The sequence below is a fragment of the Xiphophorus hellerii genome, chromosome 3 (assembly GCF_003331165.1).
Source record: "Xiphophorus hellerii strain 12219 chromosome 3, Xiphophorus_hellerii-4.1, whole genome shotgun sequence".
Taxonomy (NCBI): domain Eukaryota; kingdom Metazoa; phylum Chordata; class Actinopteri; order Cyprinodontiformes; family Poeciliidae; genus Xiphophorus; species Xiphophorus hellerii.
In genome coordinates this window covers 13,025,680-13,037,914 of record NC_045674.1, presented here as the reverse complement: position 1 = coordinate 13,037,914, position 12,235 = coordinate 13,025,680, and the positions used below count along the sequence as shown (strand labels likewise).

Below are 12,235 nucleotides of genomic sequence, written 5' to 3'. Positions count from 1 at the left end.
CGAGGAGGTTTTCCTACCTCAAAGACTTAATGGTCACCAACAGAAAAGGTGAAAATACCAGTGAATATTCAATATTTGTTGGCTGTTTTAATAATCCCTGATTGTTAGAAAAGTTTGAAAGTTTATCTTAAATAAATGTAAATTATATCAGATTTATATTTCATAATTGATACTATTGTATTTCAGTTTTAGATAAGATTACTTTGTAATTTTACACTGCACTTTAATTTGGTATATTGTCTACTATCTGTCAAAGCTTTTGATGTTATTTTTAGTAGGAGTAATCCAGCTTCACTCATATTTCCCTCTTGATACGTTAGATGTGTAATCGATAAATGACTCTGCATCCAACACTTTTTGAAGTCATGACCTTACCCTCTAAAGCTCAAATATGCTCACAGATACCAGCAGATGAAATTCCCTTTAACAATGTAGATACATGCTTCTTTTTTGCCATTCATGGTAAATAACATGGCATATTCTTAAAAAAAAAAGAAGATGTGAGCCAGAAAAAAGGCCTTTCTCTTCACTCCAGTGGCCACTAGTATTCCCTGTGGTACGGTGCATGCAGATCGCATAGCAACAAAGCCTTATGCCTGGCTATTGTCTGTTACTGTTGCTTGAATGCCCCTTAGACAGGCATGTGTGTGCGTGCACAGGGCTCACGTGCGACACCGTCACTAACACCTCATCCCGATATCTGCTCCCTCCATCCCGTGTGCGCAGGCCGCAGCCAGGCCCCCTCCCATCTCAACGCCACCATATTTCCATAACATTCATGGGTCATCCATTCCCCTCCCTCTCTGCCACCCCCACTTCCCTGCCTGACAACACCACCGCCTGCCATCCCATAATATTAATACACACACACACACACACACACACGCACACGCACAGCAGTGCATTCAGCCCTTTGTTGGCAGGGATGCCTGAGCAATGCGAGCGTGCTCATGCACAGCGATCATGTGTACGCCTCAGATGATTTCTGCATATGCACTCAAACTGCTGAGGCAGGTGGGCCTCCAGTAATGCAGGAGCTAAAGGTGAGAGGTCACGATTCGAGGAGGAATATGCCCGTGAAGTCCAGAGACACCCTAAGGCAGCCATCCTGAATGAGGTCAATCATCCCCTCCATGCAACCATGAGAGTATGGAGGAAGATCAGTTTAGATGTGCCCCCTCTATCCAGCAGACACTCTCAAAGTCCACTGCTTCTCTCTTTAATAGGAGGAAATGCAAGTCATCTCCATGTACATGTCATGGCTGAAGCTTTAACAAGCGTCTCTTGGCTACAGTCAATCACCACCAGACCATGTCAGCATGATAAAACGTCTACAAAATAGGGTAACGATAAAGATAAAAAAAAAAGAGGGCAAGTTATTTACGAGAGAGGGGGTGAAGGGAAGAGCTCAACAGAGGCGCTGGACGTGACGATGGCCAAGCTCATCACCATGGTGTTGCTGTGGGAGACAACAGAGGACGTCACTTGGAGAAACGGGGGACACAAAGGAGGAATACGACATGAGGAGGACCGAAAGAAGGAGGCAAGAAGTCGCCTGTCTTAGCAGATATAGACGGAGGAGAGCGAGCGGAGAAATTTGGGGGGATGAGAAAGTGCAGACGGATCTGTGAGGAGGAAGTCTGCAGTGACGTTTTGAGTTTTCCAGCAGCAAAACACACACAAAAAAACAGGAATATACAGTTTAATTATGTCTGGATCGCCAAGTTTAGCTGTTGTGAATTTCATCTGAAAAGTTAATTATAAATATAATATTATATAACAAATTCAAACACATTACAACCACTGACAAAGTTCCAGCTGCCAAAATGTAAATTTAAAGATTTGTGCTGACTATGAGGGAAAAGTTTGATCAAACTGTATTGATTTTTGTAATTGTTTCTTTCTTATGAAGGAGCAGTAAAAGCTAAAAACATGTTTTACGGCAAAAAAAAATAATTTGCCCACATATTGATTCCTACTGTTACATTAATGTTTACGATCTTCAAACTAATTTCAATATAAGGGAAAGACAACCTGAGTAAATACAAAATGTAGCTGTCAAATAATGATTTAATTAATGAGAAAAAGCATTTGTAATAACAGGTAATGAGGTTTTTTTTACATCAGCGTGGAGGAACTTTGGCCCAATCTTTGTAAAATTGTTTTAATTCAGCCACATTGGGGGGTTTTGAGTAAGAAGTCAGTTTAAGGGACATCATCTCAATCAGGTTTAAGTAGAAACTTTGACTATTCCGCTCCCAAATCTTCACCAATACGTTTGTGAAGGTCAGAAACTGATGGCTGGACATTCTGCTTCAGGATTTTCTGCAGGAGAGAAAAAGTTGTGGTTCCATCAGTTACAACAAGACAAGCTGTTAAATCAGCCCCAGATCATCATACTGCCACTACCATGTTTTACTGTCGCTATAAAGCTATTTTCCATAAATAATTTTCTTATTGTTGAGTCATAAACATTGACTTTCACTGAGGCAAGTAAGACCTGCAAAGGCTTATGCACAGCTAATTCCCGGTTTGATCACCTTTTTTAGAGCCAGTTTAGTTTGGAGAGCTTTTTCCCTAAATAAATTAAATAATAATTTAGAAATTACATTTTGTATTTACTCATGTTTACTCAAAACCACACACAAACTGTTAGTTCTCACTATGCTATCAAACAAACAACAGAGAAATAAACAGAGCATAAACAATTAAAACTGTAATTAAGTGAAGGTAGTAAGAGGCTTTATATTGTCATAAAATGTGTCATAAATCTGGGTATTTTTTTCAGACAGGAGCACAGATAAGACCTCTGAATCCCAACAATATCAACAATATCTTGTGAGAATTATTCTGTCATCAGAAGCGTCTGTTTTATTACCTCCTTATTTATGAACATCCCAGTCTGAGCAAACAGGCCGAGGCAGACGGAGGGGAAACTACTGCATAAATTTTAAGGAAGTGCAGCTACACCGACTGCTGAAGTTCAAATATTTGTAAACAATAAAAAAGAAGTTACTAATGCATTGTCTTAAAAGGATAAGACAGAATATTTGAATCCACTAAGAGGTTTTATTTTCAGATTTGTGACAAACTCACTTTGTTATTTCTTGTCACTTTCTCCACTGCCGGTGTGACTATCTGCGCTCTCCTCATGCCCTCGCTCCCTACTATCTTGTGATTTATTTGCCTCAGTTCCAATATTTGTCGGCAGTGTGTTTTCCTCCCCTTGTCTAAATGTCACCCCTTCTTCTAAGACAATATAGGGAGTGGGAGAGAAGGAGAACCAGGGGGCAAATGTGGGGAACATAGAGGAAGAGGAGGGGGAAACTCGTAAAATGAGCAACAAAGTTTGGGAAAATTAAACATTAGGTAAGACACTTTCTCACAAGCAAACATGTACTGTATGAAAATCCAAAATGCTACGTTGTATTTTCTGATCAGAGGAGTTTGGAGGGAAATTAAATAAAAATCAAACAGCTCAGTTATAGTTGAGTGTTTCTGTGGAAACATGCAAGGATGCTGAAAGACACTCTACATGCACAGAAATTCACATGTGGTCCTATTTTAGTGGAATTTCGTTAATCTGCCTTAAATTTAGGCCCAGATTTCAGGTCTCCTGACATGCAAGTAGAATATTTTACAGCTTTAATACTCACAATTATCACGTTTTTCCAAAACTTTCCTCCTCTTCTCTGCATCACTCCACACCCTGGATCACGCCAGCCCTCCCTCTCCCACCCATGCTGTCTTCCTCCTTTAAAACCAATCACTCCCATCTGCTTTGCTCTCACACATCACTGCTGTCTCAACTTAGCATGCACACATTTGTTTTCATGGGACAACACAGACAAACCCAATGAAAAATGGCACTTTTTTGATTAAAGTCTTCCTTTGAATGAAAAACAAAACTGCAGTTATTCATCAAAACCTTGTGGATAAAATTTTTTTTCTCCTTATTTTAGGTAAATTTTTCTAACTTGAAATTTCAACTGGGACATGTGGACATATTTTCATTTCTCTAAAGATGAGTTTGCAGTTTCTGGAGCAACCCTGTAAGTATTTTTTGTTTGCTGACTTTACAAAAACCACACAAAATTTGCAGAATTGAATTGCAGATTATGATAACGCAGCACAAATTTAGCAAATTTAGTTTATTAAATCTTCTGGCTAAAATTTAATTAGTTTTCAGTCACAATTTATCAATCTCTAATTTTAGTTTTAGTCTAGTTTGAGTTTACTAAGTTTTGCAAGATTTTAGTTTTGATAGTAGTTTTGATTTAGTTCTTTGTACATTTATATGTGTGTGGTCACACTCTTGTATTATGTTTTACCATTTCAAAAAAGTCCCCATTGAAATAAAGTTTCCAGTGAGTTAAATTTAATGTGATTATATTTTATTTGTAACATTTTTCATAGAAAATATTGGTCAGTTTCATTATAATTCAAATGCTTCATGATTTTTAAACTATTTTTTGCAAAAATAAAAAGTAATTCAGGTTTTCTATTTAGTTGTCATCCAGTGTTCCTCACAAATATTTTTAAACAATAAAATACACAACTTGCGATCATAAACTTTCATCTTGCAGCCTAAAAATAAATGTCCGCCTTGTTTTCCAGCCACAGTATAGTTTGAAAAGTGATGAGATACATCTACAACAGATTAATTTATACAACTAAAAGAACTAGTCAGACATTCGTTGTAGCTGAGGATAACCAAAATAAAAGCGTATTTGACTCAAATAGATTGTTATTTATCTGAATTTTTCAAATAGACTATCTATATCTGCTCCTCTCTTTACTAAATACAAGATCTTCACAATACTAAACATGGTTTTTTATTGTATATCTCTTTTTAGGTGTAAGTATGTACCATTAGCTACTGATTTGCCAATATTTTTTCATAATTTTTTACACATTATTCTGATTTACTTATTCCACATAACACAGTGGCTTCTATTTACCATTATATGCAGAATATAAATTAAGCAAAGTACACTTAAATACAGATGAGCCTCTCTTTGAGATAATCTACCACCAGATTTTCAATCCACTAGTGAAATCCATTTTTAAAAACACTTTTAAAACAATATGAATTTCAAATGATGATGTGAAACTTTGTGTATTCCTGCTGTTATGAATTTAAAAAATGTCAAAGGAAATTGTCTATCAGACTTTAAGATCTTGTCCTGCACAGCTGTTTTTTTGTTTGTTTGTTTTTATTGTTTTTATGCACAAATTAAACAAAAATCTGATAGTAATGAGCACCAGTATTCAGTGTTTGCTATTTAGGAACAGAAAAATTACATATAACAATAAATAAATATATACTAATCACTGTATCCTGTAGTTTGATCACTTTTTATGATAGAAAAGACAGTAATTTCTCACGTTTCTGAGCAGACATGCAGGGCTCATCCCCTGACTCGGGATCAGAACCATAAACCCTCACTACCACACAGACAGGACAGAGCACTTCCACGGTGGAGCCGGACAGCCTTCTGTCCAACGACCCAGCCTGAAGCACGGAGACGGACAGACGGACAGACAGTCTGATGCCAACTGTCTCACCTGTCAATCTCTCGGCACCACTCCTCCTCCTCCTGCTGCTGCTGCTGCTGCTGCTATGCACCACCCACACCACCATGGCAACCAACTGGCTGTAAGTGTAGCATGAACTGGGAGGAATAGAAAGAAAGAGCTTGTTTGTCATGCTATAACTTTTAAAAGATGGTGACATGTCTCTAAATCTCTTTCAGGAGCTCCCCTCTCTTTCTTTGTCTCTCTCAGTTGGTGACCTTTTCTCTTTTCTCTCTCTCTGTCGTCATCTCTGTCCACTCTGCCTCTCCTTTTTTTTTAGTTTAACCCCCCCCCTCCATCTTCCCTGTCTGCAACTCACACCTGTGGGGAATCACAGCCACATTCACCACCTTTGTGTTGCAGCTCCCTGGCGAGGCTGCCTCGCTCCAGAGCCGTGTCTGGTGCCGCTCCATGTGCCCGGCTGAGGGGGCTGACCCCGGGGCAGGTGGGGGTGTGCAGGGCAAGAGGGGAGGTCATGGAGTCCGTACGCAAAGCAGCAGAAATGGTCATAGAAGAGGTATTACAGCAGAGATCAGAGATATCGGGCATCTTGTGAGAAATTCACTCTGTCACTTTGTCTCAGTGTCAGCATCAGTTCAGGAATCGCCGCTGGAACTGCTCCACCACGCCACGCGGGATCAACGTGTTCGGAAGAGTCATGAATCAAGGTGCGTCCCTCGCTGAGATGACACAGGATAACAGGCGTTTACTGAGTTTTAAAACATACAATCCTTGTTTCTTTTTCTTCTTTCGTGCTGCTGTTGTGGTGCCAGGCACTCGTGAGGCAGCGTTTGTGCACGCTCTGTCTTCAGCAGCAGTGGCGGTGGCCGTGACCCGAGCCTGCACCCGAGGGGAGCTGGAGAGGTGTGGCTGCGACAGGAAGGTCAGAGGCGTCAGCCCTGAAGGTGAGCTTGATCTCTGTTGGAAAATATCTCCACTTTGAGTCACACAGAGCATCAAACAGCAGAGGAGCTGCTGGTTCCATCCTCATCATCTAACGTCCATTCAACAGAGTTGGGTAGTAGCTGGTTACATTTACTTGAGTAATTATTTTTACCTTGCTGTATTTTTTACTTTTTCTTGAGTAATTTTATTATGAAGTATTGTTACACTACATAAGTAATATTTAAGGTAATAAGATAAGACAACATAATTATACTTTATTGATCCCCTAAGGGGGGAAAATTTTGTTTTTTCCCAGCATAGTACACAATAAAAAAATTTAATAAATAAATAAAGTAATAAGAATAAACATACAACAATAATAAATAACAATGAGCAATACATTTGTGGATTCTCTATCCACTTTCAGAAGAACAAACATGTTTTAAATTAAAAATCACCAGATACAAACACACACTGTAGTTTTTGTTAAAGTTTCAAAAGTTTATTAGTAAAAGAAACTGATCTTATTTTTTGTTACTTGCATGAATTATTGTAATTTTGGTCCTTAAAATACCAACATTTTTTTTACTTAATTTAATATTTTGGTCCATCTGATTATGTAATTTATAAATATTGAATGATTGATAATTTGATCAGTTACTCAGTACTTGAGTAGAATTTTTTACCAAATACTTTTTACTCTAACTTGAGTAATTTCTTGGATGGCTACATTTTACTTTTACTTGAGTTAAAATATGTTAAAGTACTGCTACTCTTACTTGAGTACAATTTTCAGGTACTCTGTCCACCTCTGATCATAAGTCAGTGTTTCTCAGTTCTGGTCTCCTACATATTTCAGATTTATCTCTCTTCCAGAAAACCTGATTCAAATGATTTGATCAATGAATCACTAGTAAATATTTTTCTCTTGTTTTATCAAGTCAGTCTTAGACAGTTAGTGTTATGTGTTTTCCAGGCATGCAGTGCCACTTTAAGCATAATTAAGTAACTACGATAAGTTCAGTTGTCAAAAAAAGAAGAAGCTATATACTATATATCTATCAAACATGATTAAAACAAATGTTACTTTGTAATTTAACGCACTGAAATTGCGACCTTGTCCCTTTAAAAAAAACTCCTGCTCTTTCTGAAACGCCGCCTTCAGGAAGTCATCACAGCGGAGCTCCTCTATTACCCCTTTAACAACATTTTCACTGGTGTTTCATTGGGAAGCAGCTGGTATAATGAGCTGAGCAGATGTACAGTTCTACCAGCTGTTTGCTAATTGCTGCTGGCTAGTCTGAAGGAGCTGACAGGGGGAGTTTAGGGGAAGGACCGCTTTATGTTGTTCAGCAGGTTTGGGGATAAATCTTTAGAGCTGCTTTCTCAAAAATCCAAGTTTCCAAGTGCCAGCATTCATATTTCTGTCTTATTCATTTATTTTTTGATTTTCATGTGTTTGACATCACTGGAAAGCGTAGAATCCACACTTTAAGAATCTGTAAAAACGTTCCTGGAGAGACTTGTCCATGGTCTTGTCTTCCCACCAGGCTTCCAGTGGTCAGGGTGCAGTGACAACCTGTCCTATGGCGTGGCGTTTTCTCAAGCCTTTGTGGATGAACCTGAGCGGGCCAAGGGGCTGTCAGCGGGACGCCCACTCATGAACCTCCACAACAACGAGGCCGGTCGAAAGGTTTGCAGTGTTGAAGTCCATTTTAACTCCCCATTTTGATAGTTAATGGCGCTCCAAGTAAGACTTTACATACTCTGATCCACAGGCCATCCTGCACAACATGCAGGTAGAGTGTAAATGTCACGGTGTCTCTGGCTCCTGTGAGTTAAAAACCTGCTGGAAAGTCATGCCCCCATTCAAACGTGTTGGTGTTGTACTCAAGGAACGCTTTGATGGAGCCACAGAGGTATCAGAACATAATTTCTGCTCATGTTTTTGTAGCTCGATACACAAAAACCTTCTGTTTCAGCATTAAGATCTGATTTAGTTTAAATATTGACTAAATATTTGCTTGAGAGGCTAGCGGGGGAGTCTAACACGGTAAGATAAAAGGATCTTGGAGTGAAGAAATTTACAACCTGTTCCACTGTTATTGTTCTTTTATTGTTAAAATCCGAGCACCGCCAGAAACAGTATTATTTTTTAGTCATCCTGAAGTCTAAGCTGAAAGGTGAATTCAACCAAACAGTGATCTGTGCCACTGAACCGCCATCTTGGTAGGCAAGCACAACGCAAAGACAAACTGTGGCTTCAGTTTGTCTTTGCTTTTGACCAATATCCAAAAGAGAGACATACAAACAAAGCTGCTGCTGTTGGGATCGACCCACATGATAGAGAGAATGTGGCTTGTTTATCGTTGTCATAGCAACTGTCATGACAGTTAGTTACAGATACCTACCAAGATGGCCGTTAGCTACAAAGTTCCAGGAACTCTGACGTCGCATGAGAACTATGTATTTGGAAGGAAATAATGAGCATTGTGGTACTTTTGCTTTAACACTGCAAGACAACGATGTGTGTGGATATTTATTTATTTATTTGAAAGTAAATAAAAATGTAAAAAATAATAATAAACCCTTGTTCTTCTAGGTCCGATTGACTCGTATTGGGTCCAGGCCAGCTTTGCTCCCTCGTGACCCCTACGTCAAACCGCCTGCTGCCAGAGACCTTGTGTATGTGGCTCCCTCCCCAGATTTCTGCCACCTTGACCCAGATAACGGCATCCCAGGGACTGCTGGAAGAAGATGTAACGGTAAATCCAAGAAACAAACAATTCAAGTTGTGAAGCTTCAGTTCATGGCAATACACTCTAAAGCTGGATGATACGGCTGAAAAGCGTGTCACAATTTTAAACGTTTCATATCGGTCAATATTGATAATTATTGATTAGTTTTTTGTTTTAAATACCCGAAATATTGCCAAGCTGGTGGCATGTTCTTTCCTGTTTCATCCACAGTTTTCATTCCATGTCGTTCCTTACTTTTAAGCAGTCATGAGGCACAGTGGCGAAACCTTAAACTGCTGGAGTTAGTTAACAGGTTGTTGCTAGTTAACCACAAGTTACTCAACAAATTGTTGCTAGGTAATCAAAGAATGAGTGAGTTACCGTAGTTGATGTCAGCAACCTTTCTTAGCTTGCTGACAAACCCTTTCCATCTCCCGGTTCTGAATCGGGGTTCAGTGAATATTCTCTACATCGAATATTGAAGATTCTATCAGATGTATTATCAATTGATATTGATCACATGTCATCTCGATATACAGTTGAAACCATAACTTTTCATACACCATAAGTATTTTTTTTCACACCGTCTGATGTAATATAAACTTTTCCTGTTTTAGGTCACTTAGGATTACCAATTCTTTTTCTATTTTCAATAATAAGAAAGAGAATGCTTAAAGGCATTTTTTATTACTTTCTTCAAAGAAAGTCAAAAATTTAAGTACACTTTATAAGTATTTGGAACCAGTGATTGCCCTTAAACTTTATGACTTGGGTCAAACGTTTTGGATATCCTCTCACAGGCTTTTCACGATAGTTGGCAGGAATTTTGGTCCATACATCTTGCCAGAACTGGAGTAACGGAGCCACCGAAGAAGGCAATGAAAAAATTCTCTCTCATTATTCTGGCATTTAGTAAATAGAATAAAAATGTAATCCCAATTGACCTAAAACAGGAAAAGTTTGTGTTGATTTTATGTCAGACAGTGAAAAAAAAATGCATATAGTGAATGTAAACAACTGTATCTTGTTATTCATTTATTGTCCAGCCCCATTAAAAACTAACATGGCCGTTATTTTTTAAATCCTCCTCAGGAACGTCCCGGCTGGCTCCAGATGGCTGTGAGCTGGTGTGCTGTGGGCCCGGCTACAGAGCGGGCCGGGCCGAGGTGGTGCAGCGCTGCTCCTGCAAGTTTTCCTGGTGCTGTTCAGTCCGCTGCCAGCAGTGCAAGAATACAGTCACCATTCACACCTGCAGAGTCTGAAACGGCTCAAACAAAAGCAGACTGAAGTCAATTAAAGACCCAAATAATCCAGCAGAGACGCTGCAGAAAAAATACAACAGCTTTCACACCAAACCACATTACATGGTTCCTAATAACAGTCTCATTTCAGATAATTATCTGAACCTTCTGGCACTTCTAATTTGAAAGCTGCAGCAAACAAATCTTTAATTATGAGAGTTTTGTGGATCAACACTGTTCTCCTCTTCCAAAACTGCAAAGGAAAACAGATTCACCACAGCAACCTAAACCTTCACCCGACAACGCTTTTAAAGCTGAAATTAACTAAAACTAACAGAAACATTGCAGTGGTGTTTCTCATGCTTATACATTATGTCTTACACTAGCAGGTCTTTGAACGTGTTCTGTATTTATGTTTCCTTTTTTGTTCCTGATTTATTTATTTTTTACAGTTGTGTTCAAAGTAACTGCAGTCTAAGAACACTAACCAGATCAAACAATGGTTTTGGTCAAGATTATATTTCTATGTAGTAGCAGCTGTAGTACTGTAACGAAAACCGAACACAGTCGAGGCATGTTGTTTACTGCTTCTGTGTAATTAATGAAAATGGACATGCTCAAAATAAAAATAAAACATGGTCATGGAGCTTTTCTGTAAAATCTGAGTGAAATACAGTCAGAAGAACAGCATGGTGTGAATAGAAAGTTGATTTAACAGTGGAAAACTAATAAATAATACATTTTCATATTGACAAGGATAATTTGCAGCGATAAGACCCGCCTCCTGGTTCTGATTGGTTGTTACTAGTGAGCACTGGGGAAGCCAGAGAGGTTAATTATTTTTTCACAGACTATCTGTTTTATATTAAACTGTTATACCATAGTGATAATGTCAACAAATATGTGAGAAAATATTTTACACTGCAGCTTTAAAGAGTGGTCAGCCTAACCTCTGTACGGTACAATAGAAAACTGGAAAAATATTGCATTTCCATACCAAAATACAAAGAGAACCTGGTGCATGAAGTCCAATAATCCTGGAATATGTGGAAAAGCTTGATGAAAGTTGGTAGAATCCACCCAGCACAGATTTGTTTATCAAAAAAATGGCTTTTATAACTTACCTATTGTTTCAGTAACTAACAGGAAAGCTCAATCTAAGTATTTCTAGTTTTACACAGTAAATGAGAAGATGCAAACACTGCTCTTTTATTGAACTTCCTTATTCTCTTTCTATCACTTTCTGTATAGGCCGAGGATAAATTTGATCAATTTCTCTTCATGTTGTTGTTCTGAATAGAATGGGCCACATTTCCGATGCTTTTGCATTGATGGGAATAAACGCTTTTAAAAGCATTCTGAGTTTTATTTTACTCTTCTTCCGCACAGTGATATTATTTTGAACAACTGTGTATCAGAGTCTTTCCTTCAATTCGTTCTCCAGCAGCAAGAACAGCTTCTGTTTACCTCACTGTCTGTAATGTTGCATGTAAAACATTTCTGTACGCTCCAACACATCAGGTCTGTCCAAAAATACAGTAGTTTACCTGAAACACAAACCTGTTTGAGTTACTGCTTCAGTTTTTTTCCCATGGTTGCAAAATGAATCAGTACTGAATGTACTTCTGCCTGACCACTTGTCCCGATCAGTTCCCGGTTTAAAAGCGAGAACCACAACTGTTTTTGAGCAAAGTTTAAATAAAATCAAAACATAAACTCAGCTAAATTTGATAATTTCCTTGTCAAAAATCCCTCTGCCAACCGGGATTAAAGTCTGCAACCTAGGGTTGGGTC

At 38.6% G+C, this 12,235-nt stretch overlaps 1 protein-coding gene across 2 annotated transcripts; it reads left to right on the top strand.

The window, feature by feature from the left end:
- The first annotated feature begins 3,810 nt into the window (after positions 1-3,810).
- Positions 3,811-11,797, top strand: wnt4b (wingless-type MMTV integration site family, member 4b). 2 transcript variants are annotated; one of them, XM_032559271.1, is made up of 9 exons: positions 3,811-4,052; positions 5,401-5,659; positions 5,941-6,094; positions 6,161-6,245; positions 6,351-6,482; positions 8,013-8,155; positions 8,241-8,381; positions 9,065-9,227; positions 10,293-11,797. In XM_032559271.1, exons 2-9 carry the CDS (start codon positions 5,553-5,555, stop codon positions 10,460-10,462), a joined length of 1,095 nt encoding a protein of 364 aa, XP_032415162.1. In that variant the 5' UTR covers positions 3,811-4,052; positions 5,401-5,552; the 3' UTR covers positions 10,463-11,797. The 2 variants fall into 2 exon arrangements, with proteins under 2 accessions (XP_032415162.1, XP_032415161.1); XM_032559270.1 differs by having other exon boundaries at positions 6,161-6,482.
- The last annotated feature ends 438 nt before the right edge of the window (positions 11,798-12,235 follow it).